Source organism: Homarus americanus, unplaced genomic scaffold (genome assembly GCF_018991925.1).
Source record: "Homarus americanus isolate GMGI-L3 unplaced genomic scaffold, GMGI_Hamer_2.0 scaffold32583, whole genome shotgun sequence".
Classification (NCBI taxonomy): domain Eukaryota; kingdom Metazoa; phylum Arthropoda; class Malacostraca; order Decapoda; family Nephropidae; genus Homarus; species Homarus americanus.
The window spans coordinates 21,885,200-21,906,789 of NW_024713129.1; the positions used below are offsets into that span (position 1 = coordinate 21,885,200).

General features: G+C 35.8%; 1 protein-coding gene across 3 annotated transcripts in view; it reads right to left on the reverse strand.

Moving 5' to 3' along the window:
* Nucleotides 1-9,626: 9,626 nt before the first annotated feature.
* The window catches only part of LOC121869335 (G protein-coupled receptor kinase 2-like), a 60,824-nt gene continuing 48,860 nt past the window's right edge, over nt 9,627-21,590 (reverse strand). For 2 of the 3 annotated variants that reach the window (XM_042370647.1, XM_042370639.1), the window contains exons 13-14: nt 19,313-19,505; nt 9,627-10,677 (exon numbers count right to left, since the gene is read on the reverse strand). In XM_042370647.1, the coding sequence (XP_042226581.1) occupies nt 19,350-19,505 (156 nt within the window). In that variant the 3' untranslated portion in view covers nt 9,627-10,677; nt 19,313-19,349. The remainder of the gene's footprint in view (nt 10,678-19,312; nt 19,506-21,590) is intronic. The other variant, XM_042370656.1, reaches the window with a different exon arrangement.

Below are 21,590 nucleotides of genomic sequence, written 5' to 3' on the forward strand. Positions count from 1 at the left end.
GTGGGTCTCTGTCTTCTATTTTGGGAAACACCTCACAGGGGAAGAGGAGGTGCACTAAAGAGGACGGGAGGTGATAATTAGCGTGCTTGTGTTCACCTGTATGTGTATTGTGCACATGTATGCATGTACAAGTGTGTTTGTGTACCAAAAGGTGGAAAATGGAAATAGCCCTTAGAAATAGAGAAAGTGGAAATTTATATAGATAAGTTCCCTTGAGTGAGAAAATACTTAATAAGCTGGAGCAATAGGAAGGGAGAAATCTAATGTCTTTTATGCAATATTAAAGAAGAAAGTCTAGTGAAGGCGGTATGCCAAGTAAAGGCAAGAATCTGGATAGAAACAGCAGGAATACTGCCTGGACTAATTAACATGTTACAGGATGTTATAGATGTGAATGCTCTACTGTATGTGAGTGAAGAGAATGAAAGAGGCATTAGCAAATGAAAATTTGTAAAACAATATTGCAATAAATTGACAATAGCAGAAGTGTACCAAACCTGATAAAAATACAAGGCAACTGATATTATAAATGTAAGTTTTGTTTCATTTGATATAAACAAAGAAGTGAAAGCTATTTTCAATTGCATTAACTTTCACTCCACACTAATCTGAATCATAGTAGCAAATACATACCGTACCTAAATATCTGCAGAAGCAAGCTGCTGTTAAAAACAATTTAGAAAAAGCATGAAGATTATGAACTAGTTTACTTAGTGAAATGTAATGTGCAAGAATACGGAATGCAAGATTGGGAGAGTTGGCTTCTGAGGTGTCAAAAATAACTACCCGTGAGAAATTGCTGTTTTAGCAAAGAAACAAAATATATATTGCTACAAGGGTCACAGGAATCAAGAGTATGTTAGTGGTTTGTTTGAGGGACTAGAAACATGAGCTATGTTAATGTGTAGGCAATTGAGAGCTGGTGGGAGATGGGCAATACTACACATCCAAGACACCTATCAATTCTTTACACATGTCCAATGCATCTGCACTGTTTAAGTGTGTTGATTTGAATAATCTGGTGTACACCCTGTCAATTGATGCATATGGCCCTCTAATACCTGTAGGTGATAATGATGGCAGTGGTAGCAGGTTCTACCTACAAAATAGGTATGAATTGTTTTCCTGCTAACTGGCAAGACAATCATCACCCATGGGGAACATCAGTTCCAATAGGCAGATTTTGTCACATCACCTCACACAGCAATTTAAAAGATATACTGTGGGGTATTATTCTGAGTTAGTGGCAATGGTTTTCTGCATTGTGACAACTATATTTATTTATCTATCTTGAAACATACAATTATTATTACTATTTAAACCCTGAAAAATCTTTACTTTCATCACACTGGCTTTGGTCATCTTATAACAGACAAGAAAGGAATTCCTTAAAATGCAGAGGCTATATTGCCCAAGTCTAAATACATTTATGAAATAATTAACACAATTAAAAAAATAAAAAAAAGAACAGAAAGTAAAATTCTGTAAATAATCATTGGCTGAAAAAAGTTATACATGACTTTGTACCATGAAGTGAAATGTAGCATGATTTCCTTGATGCACACATAACTTGTAACACGCCATCACTACTTACACTTAAGCTGAAATCCAGTCACATAAGATCATTTACACAGTGATTCTTCATTACCTTCCATGCAGACTGAATTGCCAGGTACAGATTCATTTTTAGTAGTAGTAGGGGGAAAACAAACATTGTTCAAATTACAATATATATATATATATATATATATATATATATATATATATATATATATATATATATATATATATATATATATATATATATATATATATATATATATATATATATATATATATATATATGAAACAAAGGTTGCTCGGGTAGACTACAGAACCTGGCCAAGTATATATCGCCCAAGAAACAAATCTTGCATGAAGCTGTGACTACTTTCAATTGACAATTTTACTTGTTAACTCTTATTAATCAATTTTATATTGATCTGTAAACCATGGCAACTTGCTGTACATGAAAATAAATTCTTATATACTTAACTTTACCTTGTCATAAAAAAATTTAAAAAATATTAAGTAGAAGCCTTACTTGGAACCTTGACTTACATATACCGGTACAGTAGTACTGTATATCAAAAATAAAAATTGCGGTTACTACTTCTGAACACTATACAGATGTCACCGACTTATTAATCATCTCTCAAATTGATCAAAAAATTAAATGAACCGATCAAATTTGCTTTAACTATCTTACTATCTCAATGAGCACAGTAGATGGCCTGAAACTAATGTATGAAACACCTCGGTTCTAAAAAGACGTTCAAGGGAAACACAAGCTGTATGTAGCACCGTTTTTAAAAATTATATTCATACTGGACTTGAATATTAAGTATATGAGAAGAAAAAAAAATAAAAATTTATATATATATATATATATATATATATATATATATATATATATATATATATATATATATATATATATATATATATATATATATATATATATATATATATATATATATATATATATATATATATATATATATATATATATATATATATATATATATATATATATATATATATATATATATATATATATATATATATATATATATATATATATATATATATATATATATATCAGATGGCAACAATGAAATCTAATGAAATCCTCACAATCATGCTTTACAATTCCTTTATGACAAATTGAAACTTCTTCCAGGAAAGATTAGGATGATGATCTTTTGGACAAAACACAGGTACTGAGTTCATTAATAAGAGTTCCAAGGCCATAATGCACCTTGTTCTGGGAAAACCACTTGAGAAAGAAACAACTGCAAACATGTTTCATTATGTCACATCAGTCTGCATGAAATGAGGCAGCTTACCTCTTGCACTGTCATGAATGTCTAAGCTCTTGGGTCAGTATAGAAACAGTAGAAAAAAAAGCATTATAATTAGTTCAAGAAATAAAGCTAATGATACTCATGCATTCTTCACTATAATGCAAAAGAAAAAACAGACATATGAATATAATAAAAAAATCTATTTCATATAAAAAGTATTCACACCTAAATAGTTTAGGTGAATCTGGAACAATTTCAACAAAAACAAAAAATATAGGCTACAGTGTAGAGAACCCTGCACTTACTACACAATACAGTTAACCACATGGCTTTAACATGCACCCTCAACTGTACAGTGAATTCTGGGAGTATTTGACCTAAAAATAACCTTTTCACCCTATGTGAAACCTCAGAACCTTAAACAGGTTGACAAGCTTCATCTTCTTAAATTTCATGTTAAATCTTTATATTCTACAAAACTAATTTTTTAAGCATTCTACATTTTGCAAGATCATAATAGTAATTTGTGAGGGACATTGGTAGTTCAATAGTCTACTTGTGCTAAGACACTGACAAGGTAATCATGCTGCAGGTGTCAACATAACCATGAGATAGATAATACTTATATCGTGACGGTGGTATTTATGGTCCTACGTGTGCTATAGCACTGAATCTTTCTCTTTCTACTCGTGCCAACACACCATTAGTCAATAATTCTACACACGCTACAGCACTGTATATTTACCATTCTACTTCGTGCCAATACATGGCTGGTTAGCCAATCTACTAAACAGGAATGCTAGGACTTTTTGACTAGTTGATTGTGGAAACAGTTCTGCAATAATACTCATGAAAAACATTCATTTACTTATTAAAAAAATAAATAAGGAACCATTAAACAGTTGTCATATAACAATACAATGGATATACAGCAATAAACCAATCAACAATTTACCACAAAAGACAAAATCCATTCAACAAGTACTGGAAGTTTGGATGGCCAAGTGTTCAACTGAGCTGAGAACAATTTTTCACAATTACTATGATATAACGTCTACAAGGGAACAAAAGATTATATATATACAGTGTATATATATATATATATATATATATATATATATATATATACAAACTGTATATATATTACATACAATATGTATATTGTAAAATAAATACATGACCTATGGAAAATGAGCATTATTTGATCACAATACTCCTAATGCAGACTTAAACTCCACATTATGAACAATAGCGACTTTTCATTACTTTTTAATTCTATTCTGATAATTAACTAATGTTAATTATGTTCACTTTAGGTCCTACAACATTTTGAAACATTAAACATTCCTCTCCCCTTTTCTAACATACACAAAATGTAAAAATTGTGCTTTGGTAATCTGCATGCAATTAAGATATTTTCTGGGGGATCCTTACAAGTTAAACGTCATCTGAAGCATCAATCAGATAAACTTAAACGAGGTCCCTTAAACTCCCGAGTAAAAACATAGTATTACCTATATATCTTAGGTCTTTCATCTTCCATTAATAGAGTACAGTGTGAGTACAGTGTCCTTGACTAGCAGAATTTTACAACTTAGAAGAATGAACACACATATACAAAACTTCTCCCTTCACTCCTTTGTTCCTAAATGCATCGTCAATTCTGCAAAATAAAAAGTTAAATATACTTCCATCATATTCATGAGTTCGTGCAAAATGTCCTCAATGGTGTGTATGTTTCACAGACAGTTGATTTAAAACCTGGATGAAAGCAATGTGGACTAAACACTAATCGAGAAGTTCAACAACAAACACTTGGAGAAAAGTTCAAATACCTAGTCTTGCATTCATATACAATCTATCACATCTGTGTTCTCCAGCAGGACCTCTCACTACATTCAACCAAATACTTTTAACAGAAATCACATTAACAGCACATTATCTTCCCTTTTCAGACAAATAATATAAGATTTTATAAAATCTTGTTTAACAAATTAATTTCATTATTTGACACTTTTTCTTCCCGCTTTTACATGCATCTCCTGCACTCTTCTTGTAGCTTCTTTGATGCAATATCAATTTCCTAATTGTAAGAAATGAACCCGACATGTAACTTTCACACAAGTTTACATTTCTTTTATATGGTGTTGCATTCAGCACCAAATTGTCATTATCATTATTTTACAGACAATTTCAATGCTTGCATGGCCTAATAGTATTAATTTCATTGTTGAGTATAGTGGACTAGGCAGAAACCCAGTCACCCATCCGAGCTAGGAATGAAACCTAGGACCTTATTTTGAAGTGACTACTGAACTATGAAGTTACTGTTCTACACTAATAGCTACTTAAAATTTCAAAAGCAATCTGAGTAACCACTTGCATGACAAAGACTTCGCATCAAAATCGGTAATGATTAATCCATGACTTAGTGAAGTGAATTTCTATTTCATAATTTTTAATATGAAGCTTCAATTCATTGTCTTTTTTTTTACATTTAATATTTTTGCTCTATCATGGCTACATGAGGAATTCAAGCCCTTTAACCCTCTGGTACTCCTGGCTATGGTCAGAAAACTCAACCCCTCATAGTCTATCAACGCAAATGACATCGTTTACAATCTCACCCCCTCGCAGTCTTTAAAAGCATGTTGCGTCGGTAACAAGAACGATTTTTCCATTTTAATAAACATTGGGTATAGTAATCCAGACACAAACTGCACCCTTAGAGATGCATCTGCCCGTCACTGACGCTAGTGGGAGGAACTTAGGTGATTGATAGGGCTGGTTTAGTGATGTACTGTTCCAGCATCTCTGCTTACAGGAGGGGTGCTCTCAGTGTGAGATAGGGCTGAGCAGGAAGGGTCTGGCCAGCATGAGAGTGCTTAGTGGTGTTAAAAGACTATAAGAGGGTAAACAACTGATACTGTAATAAAAAAAGCATGACAATTGCCTTCATTACAAAAATTTCAAACTTCTTAGTTGTATACTCTCCTGAAGTCATTGTGGCCACTTTCAAATTAAAACTTTTTGACAGGTTGTTGTTACCAGCAAATTCATCCAGATTGCTTTTCCCAACTGTTAATTCTTGTTTATATGAGACTGCAGTTAATAGTGTTCTGAGTTAATGTGGAATTTCTGCCAAAAGTATTCAATAAACAGAAGAAAATATAATAAAAAGAAAATTTGAACAATCAAGCAGATACAGTAATTCCCCGGGTCACGGATGGGATGCATTCTTGAGAAGGTGACTGCAATGTGAACCCCATTTTCTCAGACTTCCATTATAATTGTGAATGCATTCCTAAAGAAACTTTTTTGGTAAAAATAAGTAATAAAAGCACACTTGTGAATTAAAATAGTACACATTTTTAAACACATACATTGATTATTTTATGAAGTGGTGCAAAGGGAATTATTGGGTGACATAGCAAGCCCTATTCTTTTGCAATCTGGCTAAGTTTTTCTCCTGCATCAAACTCTGTAAAACATCAAGTTTTATATCCACTGCTTTCACTTTTACTTGATGGCCTCTTTCCACTCATCTTGAATAAGATTCATATATAAGTGCTAAATCCAAGAGCTGGGGTCGAGAGATCAAGCGTACAGTATAGCAATTTTTGTGTTGAAATTTTTAAAAATTAACCCCATTTCTGTAAGGTCAAATTTACGGGCCATATCCTGAATTTAGTGGTCATAATTTACAAATTCTGCATAGGCAAATTTCCGCAATCTGAGTTTCCGTAACATGGGAACACCTGTAGTAAAATAATAAAAAAGACTAAGACATCTTGAGAATAAAACATAAAGAAAGACTAGGACATCTTGAGACATAGAGACAGAGTTAATTCCAGGTTCTAATACAACTACAACTAACTACAGCTGGTTCACCTTTACAAGACAACTGGTCACCTTAAAGAAGAGTCAGGAGAAAGCAGGAATTACTTCAAATGTAATTCAAATTGAAACAAAATACTTTGAACATGTTATAATAATAAAAAGATGAAGACAAAATACATACAGTTAGAATAAATCATAAGCAAGTTAACCTAGAAAACAATGGATAATATGTGCATTTTGACTCCAACAGGTTCACTTATACTGTATGGGCCCACCAATGTTCATCTCATGCAACCTTTAAATATCATAATTAAAGCATTTAAACAATGACAATGACTGAGAAATGTACTTTTGGGATGATTACATCCTCAATCATCCCTCAGGATGACTGAAAAATAATAAAGGAGAAATATCATACTAAATGATTATGTCCTTAATCTTCCATAAGATGATAAAAAAGTTCTGGGATGATCATGTTATTAATCATTCCTTAAGGACTGTATGGCAGTCTCATGTGCCACACAAAGGATGATTATGGTAGGAAATACTGACCTTTGACTTTCACTTTTATAAAATTCAAAATCTGTTGCTTTGAGGATGGTGCACGGGCTGTCCAATGTCAGCTTAATCTCAAAACCTCAAAACTACAGTCCAGTCCAAAAACTTGTCTTTCTTCCAGACAAAAGCCTAGATTCAAGATAGAGTACTTAAACATGTGATATTACTGGCAGAATGTGAGCAACGCACTATCACCATACCAATATTTTCTTTGGAAAACATTCCCAGGTTTCCTTTTTAATACAGTGCAACTGGTATTCATCTGAAGGAAGATTTTTTTTTATGTTCCTTGTGTGTGTGTGTGTGTGTGTGTCAAAATCATGTACAGTACTGTATAATACATGTGTGCATACAAATTGATGAGTACAGTATGAGTAAAAGTGTGCATGTGAATGCATGTACTGTACTGCACTGTACTGTACTGTGTATGTAAGTTTGTATATTTACTGAAAGCAATAAAGGGTTCTGCTGGTCTTAAGGTCCATTAGGGGCAGCACGAATATAGCGCACAAAATACGAAGTCTTCACGACACAAAGAGGCTGTATTGCCAGCACTGCACTCCATTACCTTCATTTCCCAACTGTAAAGTTAGTTCCTCAATCATAGCTGGATGGCCCAGGTACAAACCAGTGATTCTTAGGGACAGAAGGCAAGCACTGTCACAGCACCTCATGTATACTGTATATAAATATATAAATATGTTTTAATTCATACAAGGAAGAGAAAACTGATTAAAAAGGCAGTGGCTCTAGTTCTTAAAGACCATCCAAAATAATGAAAACTTAATTGCCTGATATCCCCTAAGAGTTTTAACTATTGATCCTTTCACTTGCACACTTCATATATCTATTGATTTCATCCCAAAAATCCTAGAAAATTTCAGCAAATAGTTTTCAGGTAAAACTTTTCAATCTTACAATTAACACTAACTCTACTGATATAAAACTGAGCTTCCTTCAGAACCCATCTCAAAGAACTAAAAACCATACAGTTAAGATTTAACATTCAGAAGAGTAAATGATGGTAGGTGAATGTGAGAGGCACCTTCATGTAGATCTTTGATACTACAGACAGGCAGATAGATACCCTATGATCACACTCCCACCTAACAACCCACTACAGTACAACCTCAAGAATTTGGAATATTCTGGAGTGAGCCTTTTCTCGATTTCTGAGGAACAAATATTGCATTCACACACGCACACACACACAAAATAAAAAATATTAAAAATAAAAGTAATAATGATACAGTTCAGTTCTCACATCCAGCTGCTTCACAAAGGGGTGAGTTGAGCAGTTATCTAAAAGGACAGTTCAGTATAACACAGTCCTCTGGCAGCACCAGCTTACAGCAGTGCACAAGAGCCTCAGGTACAAAATTATGGGTAAACCGGTCAAGTGGTTATTTTTACAGTGATATATGCCCGTTTACTAGCTTTTTTATAGCACGGGCATAATTTTCATGCCTCTCAGAGCACACGGCTTTGCACTCTTCCTTATCACAAGTACTTTATATTTATGCATAACAGTAGTACAGTATTTTCACAAGTTAAAACAGACTCCTTAAACTCTTGATTGCTATATGCCAATTTCTCAAAGCTAAGTGCTTCGTCCTTCAATAATTTAGCAAAATCCATCATGAACTTTCGAACAGTCTAACTACCAGCATATATTTGTTCAACAAACAACTAGTGAGTCTGTGTACTCGTACTCTCTCTAAAATTCCTGGATGTCCGAAATAGCACGAATCTTAGGTAAATCTTCTAGATAATTGATGGTCCTAGACTTCTAGGTTCCAGATTCTAAAGGTTGTACTGTACATACTATATTTTCCACTCTCACCTGTTTCAAGTAATGTATGAGAGAAAGTATGTAAAGGTATATTTTTAGGTACAGTCATTTCTGCTACAACGTGTGTTTTGTCAACACCAATTGGCTATAATGCGATTGATGAATAGAAGAAGGATGTTTGTAAAACGCGAATGCGTGTTGGCTGTAACGCGATTCCACTTGAACGTTTTAAGTGTACTGTCGCTTGGTGCTGGGTTATGCAGTGTTTACAGTTCACGTTCGACATCACATGTTCAATTGATTCATGTGTTATGTTTGTGAAGTGTTTTTTGATAGGGACTCGATAAATTTCATCCTTTTTTTTGCAAATGTAGCTGTTCCCATAAATACTGTATGAAAAATATAAATTAAAATAATGTTTCGCAGTGCGGACTAATAGCGTTTTACACCCGCGCTCTCTGTTTCCATCACACGATCAGTTGAAACACGTGGGTTGTTTTGAAGAATCCTCAGTGATTTTTGCTTACTATTTCTCCAATTTTGTGGTATTAACCGTGAATATGGAAAAGAAAAATATCTCCAAGAAGCGTTCTGGTGATCGCATTCCTGGTGGTGATCGTAAAAGAAAGGCTATAACAGTTGAAGAGAAGCTTGATGTTATCAAGCATTTTGAACGTAAGGAAAGAACATGTGATATTGTGCGTGCAACGGGAATAGCTAAATTCGCAAAAAAGGATCCTTTGTGTTAGGCTAATTACTAATTTTTTTTCGATTTCGAGTCGTCTGCACCTAACCCTATTTTCTCCATAAGCCGTTATTTACATTGCGCAAATTTCTACAACACGAGGATTTACAAGAACACAACTATTGCGTTGTAGCAGATCTGACTGTATGTATCTATTCATGTCTAAAGTCAATAGTGTATTTATGTTTGTGTACTGTATTTGTGAAGTGCAAGGTCACATTTTTCTATAATTTCTTACCATGAATATCCAAATATCTGTCAGGAAATGTGTCCATGATTATCTCTATATATATCTGTTCATGTGTGCAAATAAAGTGTACACATTTGTCTACATGTGAGCAAATGTACATCTACTCACAAGGTTTATAATGCACATGTACATTGTGTGTGCACATACGTACAGAATGTGCGAACATAATTGCATTGTGTGCTTATTCCTGTTTGTGTGTTATATCATATGTTCAAGACTTGTGTGAGCAAACCATTTCAACTTCCAAACATATGATGGTCACAGTCCAGAATGAAAAACAGTCCCAATGTAAAATTTCTAACTTACTGCACTTCCATGCAACAGGACTCTTTTAACATGCAGTTTATGGATACAATCTGCATTTCTTAAAACACTTGGCACAAAAGGGACAAAAACAGGGCAACATTCATGCTTCTTCTCTATGGCTGACTTATGGAAGGTGATTTTCATAAATGAAGATGAACTCCACACTAAATGAATTAATGCGAGCTTCAGATGCTCAGAGGGAACATGGACGATGAACTTGTCAATGCTTGATTCTGAACTTGCCATGTTCAACAGTGAACAGCAGAAGTTTGAGATTATGACTGTGCTCTTGATGATGATGATTCTTGCTTTTCCAGCCCTCACCTAGCTACCTCCGACGCTGAAAAGTAAGAAATAATAACTATGAGTAGTACAACTTTATAAATACGTACAGTAGTTCCTTATTTTGTAAAAAATCAAATAATGATTTCCTCAAACTGACTTTATTACTTTTTACTTTATCACATTCACAAAGCATCAAATCAATTCTGTGGATGGATACCTATTTCACTATCTTTCTAATCCTGTCTGCACTTTTTCCTGCCTTATGGTTTCATTTGTTCACTAAGGACCTCTGCTGAATACATTCATCACTCACTACTGCAGCACCCTACCCCAATCAAATTTAATACTCTACCCTATATTTTTGTCTTCTGTATCGATTCTCACCAACCTCACTAAAATACAATTTTTAAGACAGACCAGATTTACCTAACAAGAAATATAAGTTTTTCAAAATATGACATTAAATTGATACACAAAATAAATTCTATCTTTAAGGAAACCATCCCAAATAAAGCAGTAACAAGGGAAGTAGTGTATATGAGGTCCTGTTGAAATGAGGTTACTCCAATTTCATTTTTTGTTTAAGGTTTACATACATGAGACCCTCACAATAGGTGCCTTGGTGCCTGAGGAAGTTACCATAGTTCAAGCAGAGCTTAATAAGTACACTTTATTTTTGTGTGTACTGTACCTATACTATCACTGACCTCAAATTGAACATCTACCTTATGGTAGATGTGTTAGTGTCATCCCAAATCAAGAAAAATAGAAGAAACAATATTAGGACAATTTTGAAGAAACCTAGCAACAGCAACCCTAAAAAGAGCTTAAATTTGAAGGTTAAGAGTGTGCACAATCTCTTGATAAATACCCTGGAGCAAAATGATATTATTCTAGATTATTATAAATAAGATTTTACAGAAATGAAGTCATGAAGAATGCTAACATATACAGTACATCCCATGGAAAATAAGAGTTTGAAGACTTGAAAAGCCTATTTATGGACATTGGGAGGAGCTAGTGTACACATGCTTGGTTTCCTGGAGTGCCTCGAAAGGAGAAGAACTGGACCCATATAACATCTAGACTTGTCAAAGCAAGACCAGGCTACACTAAGATTCCTTGATGGAATAAAGAAATAATAAAAATAAAGCAGCAACTGCATCAGTCATCCCTCCTCTTTCATCCATTTACTGCTACCTCAAGGAGCTTTCCATACTCCCTGACCCATCCTCAGCATAACACTCATGGATGAACTGATGCTGTTACAATGGCTCTGCCTAACCACTAAAAACTAGCTATTCAAGCCTTCAAAACACCAATTTTAGTGGCTTGGGCTCCACGTGTGTACATGTGCTGCATTACGCATGGAGATGATCTGTGATAGCAGAGGAACACTACACATAAACAAGAAATAAGAATGGATTGGAAATATGAGTGGGATAGACAAGCCTACTTGACCTCCCGGCAAAACTCACACATAAATGGGCATTTCTTGTAATATAATAATAATTAAACCAGAAAGAACATCTACCTGAATCAGACATTACGCAGAATAGTAATGACTGTAGTACTTAAATATCATGGCAAGTCACTCTTATAGCTCCCAGCATGAACACCCATTGCCCCAATGGAAGAATCCTCAATGTGCAAAGCCAGATACAGTCAACCCTAGCTTTACGCGTTTCTCACTTTACGCGGGCCGCCGTGGGTTCAAATGACCGCGTAAAGTGAGGGTTCACTGTATCTCCATGCCATAAAAGTAATGAAAACTGGGAAGCCAACTCCAAGAACGGAACGATCCCTTTCCCTGCCATCGCCAAAACAAGGCAACTGGAGAATCTTGGCCCCAGCACTACTGCACTATAGTGCATTTTTTTCCAGCTGCGAAGAGTTGCCCCGCCCCCTACTCAAGAGTTACAGCCGATTGGCTTTTGCAAATCTGTCCGATTTCGTCCTGAAGTAATGATGTATTTCTAAATGAGTTTATTCATAATCGTTGGGATGACCGTTTCTGACAAGAAAGATATTTAGTTAAATTATATAAAGATACATACATTCATTACAGTATGTCCTCGCTTAACGTCGTGGTTCCGTTCCTGAAAACCACGACGTTAACTGAATAAATTTTTCCCAGAAGAAACAGATAAAATAAGGGAGTTACGTTCCCCAGCCTCCCTTTGTCCCAATACATTACATATGCAGAAATTCAATGGCATTTTTATAGAAAATAGTATATATACAAATAAACTAAATAAGTTTTGTATTGTACTCACTGATGGGTGGAGGTGGTGGAGCGAGTGTGTGGTGGGTAGTGGAGTGCAGCAGCAATGTCCATTGCACGTTCACCTTTCTTAAAACGGCTTAAAACCTCCATTATCGTAGCAAGGCTAATGGTCTTACGTTGCTTCTTCACAACACTAGCATCAGTAGCACTTGATGGGAGCTCGGAAGCCATTTCGAATGGTTAGAGTACAGTATTAAGAGCAAAAACACTTCAACACGCAAGAATGCTGTGGAAGCCTAACAAAGCTGGGCATACTGTGACGCTCCGCGAGTGAGAGTGTGGTGCGGCAAGATGAGAGAGGGTGATGTGCCGTACAAAGTAGTCCCTGACAACGTTATACTGAATCAGCGGGACGTTATCCGAATCATGGGTATCTAAAGAATGGCGACGTTATAACGAAACAACGTTATTGGGAGCAACGTTAAATGAGGACTTACTGTATTTCAAACATGAGCATGTAGGAAGTTTACCAGAAATCTTAAACATGAATTAACTGTTAAATTCTGGTAGTAAATTACGCTTTCAGAGGACGCATTTAATATATAGTACTTATTTTTACCCACAATAAGGCATGCTAAGACAAATTACTCACCAGTAATACTACAGTATGCAAAATTTAACGTTTTAAAAGATCAGAATCACATTGAAATATTACACGGCCCCTGAAAGTTGGTGGACGAGTGTGACAGACTGGGAAGCTTGGCCGTTGAGCTGTCAGCAGAGGAGGGAAATATGAAGTTGTTCGCAGTCATATTTCCCGCCTCTGCTGATGGCCATGTAATATTTCAATGTGATTCTGATCTTTTAAAATGTTAGTTTTTGCATAATGTAGTACTACTGATACATAATTTGTCTTAGTATGCCTGATTGGGGGAAAAATAAGTATATATTAAATGTGTCCTCTCAAAGCATGGTTAACAGGTAATTAATGTATATAAGATTTCTGATAAACTTCTTACGTGCTCATGTTTGAAATAATGAATGTAAGTATCTTAATATAATTTAGCTAAATATCTTTCTCGTCAGAAGCGGCCATCTCAACGATTATGAATAAACTCATTTAGAAATACACCATTACTTCAGGACGAAATCAGACGGATTTGCAAAAGTAAATCAGCTGTAACTCTTGAGGAGGCGGGGCATCTCTTCTCAGCTGGGAGAAACGCACTACACAAACCATTTGCTACCAGCTAACTAACCTAAAACTCTCAGTCTTTAACTGGGCTCAGAACTGCCAATAACTAAAATCAAGCAAAAGAGAAGACACTAATAAGAATGGAAGCATATAGGGCTAACGAAATAGCAAGGGCCCCAGCACTGAGGGTGCCAGAGGCTAGAGGTTCTGTAAACATACTAAAACAGCCCTGTTGAAGTAACAAGGAACCAACAGAAATAAATGGAGCACACCTCTGCACCTGACTAGTGCTGGGAAGCAAATGAGGATAGGGCAGAGAGTATGGGAAGTTCCTTGAGATAGCAGTAAATGTTTGACTGATGCAGTTGTTTTTTATTTCAGCAAGGAGTCTTAGTGGCTCCCAATCACAGGGTCGCAAGATACATCATAAGGGGTCGCATAGAACTTTAAACAGGGGTAGAAATTCACATACGCCCGGTCACCCGAGGCGACCAAAATATCATAAGGGTGACAAGATTTTACTATTTTGCTGGTCTGGGATCGCCTGATGGGCGAGTGGGCCGATGACAGTGGTAAGACACACTCAATGTGTATATTAGCTTCATATAGAGAATACACTATTAATGCTAGGTAAACTTTGTTGCTGTAAAAAATATTGAGAGAGGTGATGCTGCATCTATCAAGAAATGTGTTTGCTCTATGATGAATTCATGCTTTGGTGAAACTTGGAAGCAGAAGCTAGTTGGCATTGGTACAGATGGGGCCAGCTTTATGAGTTGACTGGGTGCAGAAATGGTTTAGTAGCTCGATTGAGAAGAGATCTAGAGAAACCGGAGTTGGAAGGCATCCATTGCACTGCACATAAAATTGAACTCGCTTTCAGGGATGCAGTAAAGGATGTTCCACTAGCCAAAAAGGTTGACTTACTGCTGCTAGGCATATACCTGTTCTATGAAAAGAGTTCTCTCAACAGGAGCATGTTGAAGCGTGCTCATGACATATGTCAGGTACCATTTCTGGTTCCAACACGTGTGAGTGGTACAAGGTGGCTCCCGCATATGCTGCAAGCATTGGAGCATTCACTGAAGAGTTACAGGGCTATTGTACTCCACATGCAACAGATACAGAACCCTGATGATCCTGCATGCCACAAGGCTTCATCCAGAAAAGCTAAGAACTACCTGCTCCTTCTAACCAGTGCTGACATAGTCCAGTACCTTCACCTCCTACTGGATGTGGTGCAGTGCCTTGGGGGCCTCTCAAGAGCTGTTCCAGCAGGTCAAACCAATATTTCTGCTATTGTGAATCAAATTCAGACTGCAGTTGATGTACTTAACAAAAATTTGACTTGGCCAGGACCTAGCCTGAGAAGGATTATGGAAGGTGACATAACCATGTTCCAAGGAGAGAAGCTGAGTGGTAGAAGCAACACCTTCAAGACTGCAAGGCGTGATATGCTGACATCACTGATTTCAAGTCTAAACAAAAGATTTATTGACATGGCCAGTACAATTCTCCAGAACGCATGGATTCTGAATTTCAAATTGTGGCCTGCAGAGTACAGTGGGAATGAAGATTTCGGGGATAGTGCTGCGCAAGCGTTGGCCCACGCTCTTGAGAAAACACTGATGGAGGCAGAGGTGAATCCTACTCTGATAGAGGATGAATGGACTGTGCTCAAAAGTTACATTTACAAGAGTAAGACATCAATTGTTTCAAGACTGTCTTGGCAACAAATCAACCAATCATACAGAGAAAGGTGTGCCTCATTTCTCCATCTGGTTGACCTAATACTGCTTTCCATTCCAGTTAGTTCGGCTGATGCTGAACGTGGTTTTAGCCAGGTCAAACTCATTAAGACAGACTGGCGCAGTCGTCTCACTGATGACCACCTGACGGATCTCATGGTGGTTCAGTCGCAATCAGAGAGTGTTGGCAACTTCAATCCGGACTAAGCCATTGCCAGATTCCTAACTACTGAGGCCTGACGTGTGGATGGCTATACTCACACTGGTGGCTGCAGCACAGTGGAAGATCTGGACGACAACAATGAGTTGCATGGGGAGCATGTATAGGAAATGCTTGTTCAAATGCAATGAATAATCTGTGTTCCATGCAATTAATTTAGTTATTCTAGTGTTGGTTTATGATTTCTACAACTAAATAAATGTCACACAGTAAATAGAACTTTGTATAAACCCGGTATGTTTAATGTTTCTTGACAAATTGTTTAAGGGCTAGTAAAATTGATAAAGACTAGTAAATTTTCAAATCCACTAGTCCTGCTGGCAACTATGAAAAAATGGTGAATTTCTACCCCTGGCTTAGGGTCACTGAACTCCCATTGGGTCTGACAGAGGTCACATGTGATATTTTATTTTATTTTTTTGTCCAGGTGCCAACGACTGAAGGATGAGACCGACAGGTGCTGCCTCATTAAGTCGGGGCCATAAATTATGGTCAATTGATTAATGCAGTTACTCTCCTTGTGTCAGGTCAGGTCAGGTCAGGTCAGGTCAGGCTTGCCCTGAAGAAACGTTTTGTAACAGAAGTTCCACACTTCTGCCTTTGAAATGTTCTCAACTCATTTCACTCTCTACTTCTCACAGATGCAGACAGAAAATTTTAATGATTGATTCCCTGAATTGCTTACTGAGTCTTTCGATTTTGTTCAATTTCCATTCAAGACAGATGTAAAATAGTGTGGCTCTTTTATACTCGAAATGTCAAAATTACAAGCTGCCAATGAGGCAAGGGTGAATTTTGACGTCTATGATGACATCGCAAAGTTATGGATTACTCTATCAAAGACATTTAGTGGTTAAAAATCAAGCTATCAAGGTTCGGGTACCTATGTCTGCGAGGCAGCTTTCTCGTCAATGGTGTTTATACTGTAAAATAAGATAGCGGTAACCGCATTTCAAACTTCAACTTAGAAAATTGTATGCTATGTTACTTAACCTCATATACCCCAGGTATAAAAAATTAGTCTAAGTGGTGATGCACACATGTCAGATACTGTATATTGTTTAATCACATAATTATACCCCCAGATAATAGAAAATTTATTTAAATGATAATACACACACGTCATATATCTCGATAAAACCACACAGGAAAAGGGAAACAATGAAGCACCTTAGCTTTCGTCTTTATTTAAGACATCTTCAGTTGCCTCTGAAGATGTCTTAAATAAAGACGAAAGCTAAGGTGCTTCATTGTTTCCCTTTTCCTGAGTGATTTTATCGCGATTTATCCTGTCCACGTTTCCATTGTGGATCTACATGAAATGTCATATATGAATTATGACTGCTGTAACTTGTATTGAAAATTAATTAAGTAATGATGCACCCATGTCACAGGAACTAAGAAAACTGTATGTTAAGTTGCTCAACCAAGTAGCATGATGTTGGCAGAAAAGAGGTTATTGCAATATTATATTGTGGTCAAAGCGGAGTGAACTCATTTTAGGTCAAAGATGAGGGTTAAGGTAAGGATGTACAGTCAAACAAAGAAGTATAACAACCTTCACATTGGTTTACATTTTAAAACATTGGATCAAGGTTTATTATTTGGGATATGATGACTCAAACTTTGTGCTGGTATGTGCTCTACCTTACTTAACAAAGTTCTTATACAGAAGCTTAAGAATAATAAAGAGGTAAAACGTATACAAAAAAAAACGAGAACCAAAGATTCCAATCTTAAGGAACATCAGAATGTTGTCTTATGTCAGTCAATATTTTCAGTTTTTGTCTTTGAATGCTTATTAATACTTGTACAGTATACTAACATTTAATATTATTACCTGCTTCTAAGTAAGACCGAATGGTTAATAATGAGGTAGTGATTACATGAATAGTACCACTTGATATCTAGAAAGTACAGGGTAATTCATTGCTAATTATACTCTTACGAATGTCATGAAGAAAATTTGTATCCTATTCTTGTCTTTCAATTATGTTCCCACTTTACAGAATTATAAGAAAGATGTCATCTATTTGTTTGATAGTCCACAGAAACCAAAATAATATTATCAAGGGCAAGGACAATTTGTCTTACCTATTGAATTTATTTCTCCTTAAAAACATGAAGAATTGGTCCTGTAATGTCATCTTAAAACCAATCCTAAATCAGGCAACCCGCAAATTATCACCCTAAGTCTATGAACTGATAACTAAGGTCCCATGACAATGATGGCTGGAGCTAACTGATTAATTTGTTCAATACTTTCCTATTACAACAATGGACCTTAAAGAGATATCTTTGAGGTGTCAGTTGCCACTTCTGGCTGAAGGAGAGATTTTGTCATCTCATTAGCTGTGTAATTCACAACCCTCATATGGCTCAGTTATGAACATTCATGTTATTGGTTTAGCCCTCAGTTGTAGCCCATACACACTATACACAATATCTAATAAGAAGAAACTCATAGTCTAGTTTATGTTGCTCTTCTCAAGATAGAAGTCTTGTTGATGAGCTGGACATTAAATGCATTACAGGTAATTCCTTGAATATCATCATATTTCAACTCTGCTGTCCTAATTTGTCAAAGAAAAATTATTACTATAAATCCTTTACATCTACCATTATTTCTAGGAAATAATGAATGAGATTTAAACACTTTAAATAATATGAACTACCAATAAGATGAATACACGACCTTTGGTGCACCCACGTTTACTATAAATCTAACTGTACGTAGGAATCTCAATACTTTTTGTTCAGCTGTACATATATGCAGTAGTAGGTGCCATTGGTGCTTGTAGACATCATCCCAGGCCAAATGATACATAAGTAGCATGTGTAAGAAATAACTTAAATGCCAAGAAGGGAAAGAAAGGATGCAGCAAAAAGTTCCCCCAAACAGCATGGACATCTGATACCTTCTTTCCATATCCACAACAATCAGACGAACCTTTACTGGAAATTCAAAAACAAATTATATTCTACTCCTCCATCTCTTGCTTCTGCTCTTTAAATAATGCCTATTGTAATCTTTACCACATTCCCAAGGTATCATTTCATGGGAACTTGGCATGAATTGTAGGATTTCCTTGTGCTCTTCTAATATATTCAGACTATTATGATACAGACAATGGCAGGTATTTTTACTAACCACACCTATCCACCTTCCCAAGTGCCCAAGACTAGATACCTGTAGCAAAACACTGCCTAAAGGAGTCTGCATATTAGTCTACCCATCCTATAAGTGAAGCAGTAACTACATATTTGCACTGTTTGCACATACAACAGCATTCACTTAACTAAAACTAAGTGAGGTGAGGAAAGCCACCGGTCACGTTCAAGATGAAACACCAGACCTGCACCATACCCGTCGTCGGAAGGGGAAGCAGCTCTTGCTGTCCTCTGGTGGGGGCAGATCTAGTCTGAGGTCATTAGTAGGTGTATTGTTGGGTCCAAATTGATTAAGCTCCTCAAAACACTTGGTTTCTATCATCTGCAAAGGATAAGCATTCATAAGTTACAAGACTGAATGGATATATCCTAAATTCATTGAAATGCTATTGGTTGTGGAAGCAAGTTTTAAGGAACAAGTCAGAGCAAGGTCTAACTCATTATTAACAATAAAATTTATGAACAGCAATTTACTGAATGGATATGTCCAACAGATAATGTGACATAATACTGTTTTCCACTACTGCATAAGACTTCCTCACTTAGCTATGTCCTTTGGTTATGTTCACCTTTACAGCACCACTGGAGCTACAGTACTGTACATCACTTTCTCATTGCTACACTATTCTTTTCATGGAAGGAAATCTTGTCCATTATATAACTTTTTCTAACTTTTCAATTTCTACTAAGTTATTCATAGTTTCATTGTAATATAAGTGAGTCATGCAGCAGGAGAATGTTTTAAAAACTGAGAAAAATATGTTCAAAGTTTTGCAACATAGAAAATACCACAACTTTCAAATGTGGCAACATAATAACACCATTTTTTTTTTACAGTGATTTACATCCATTTTATGGTAGAAAAATTTTAATGCAACAGCAAAACACCAAAATTTATGAGATAATAGTTTTTCAATATAAACTATCTCATTAACCATAAAGTAGTACAAGTTAACTTTTAACATAATATTACAAGCCAGTTATTGTGTACAGCAAGAAAAATAATAGTTGTCAAGAACTGTACCATTGTTCAATGAATTTATGTAAAAACTCTTCTATTCACCAAACCAATGTTTGCAACATTTTGACACTATTCACTAGGTCTACATTGTTGTTTTCACACTCTAGAGCAGGGGTCCACAGTAGTGTGTACTAGCCAGCCACTTAACTGGGAAGTAATCAGCAATTGCCGAAGCTGTACTCAGGCAACATAAGCCAACAATATACAGCAGTCCTTCAGTTAACGAACGGTTCGATTATCAAAATTTCGGTTTACGAATTACCTCCCATAGGTTCTTCAATTCGGTTAACAAACGAAACTTTGATTAACGAAATCCTAATGAAAAACACGTTTTGTTGTGAGCATCAGCTGATCAGCTGATGGGTTAGTCTGCCAATTCAGTAATCTGTTCTATGTTTACATTCGTTTCCAGTGGAGTAAATAGCAAGGAAGTTGTGCTCTTTAATATTTTTGCATTTTTCATATTAAAATTATTAGTCATTTTAAAATTTAGTTAACATAATGATAATATATGCAGTACAGGGAACTAGTTTTTTGTGCGCCCATCAGCTGCTTGACTCAGCCACCAGGCATCAGTTTGGTTTTGTTGACAGTGGAGTGAACATTGATTTTTTTGGTGCTTTGAATATTTTAGCATTTTTACATTAAAATTATTGGTCATTCAGAAATTTAGTTGATATATTGATAATACATAGTGCAGTGCAGTGTTGATTTAAATAAAATAATCTTCAATTACACCTACTGAACTTAAAATTTTATTGGTGAAATTACTGCATCAAGCATGGGTCCCCTGAAAGGTGATTTCTCCTCCATCCCCACTTCCTTCTCTTCTCCCTTCTCCTCCACCCCCACTTCTAATTCCCATCATCATCAACCAGGAACCTTCTACATACACACCTCAAAGTAAGTGTACTTAACTGCATTTTTCTTTTTTTTACTTTGTATGTACTTTTCTGTGAGCTAGAACCAATTACCCAATATCCCATTGAAACAATGGATTCGATTAACGAAATTTTCGTTTAACGAACAACTCTGTGGAACGAATTGTGTTCGTTAACTGAGGGACCACTGTACCGGTATTCCACAGAAATGACTGAATAATCAGAAATGCAGGACTATATTTTGCATTAAGAATAATTCTGATAATACAGAAATGCAAGGAAATTACTTTTCAAAATGTTGTGATATACTTTACAGTTTGAAAACAAAACAGCCTAATGTGATATTTTTAGAAATAAAAATAAGCATAAAGCATAAAGATAGCATAAAGCTGGCTTTTTTAATTACAAAATAAAGGTTCAGATTTCAAATACAAATACAAGAAACAATATGAGGCGTCTAGCCTAGGAGGGACGAACTTGCCAGTCCCCAAAAAATCTGTTTTCT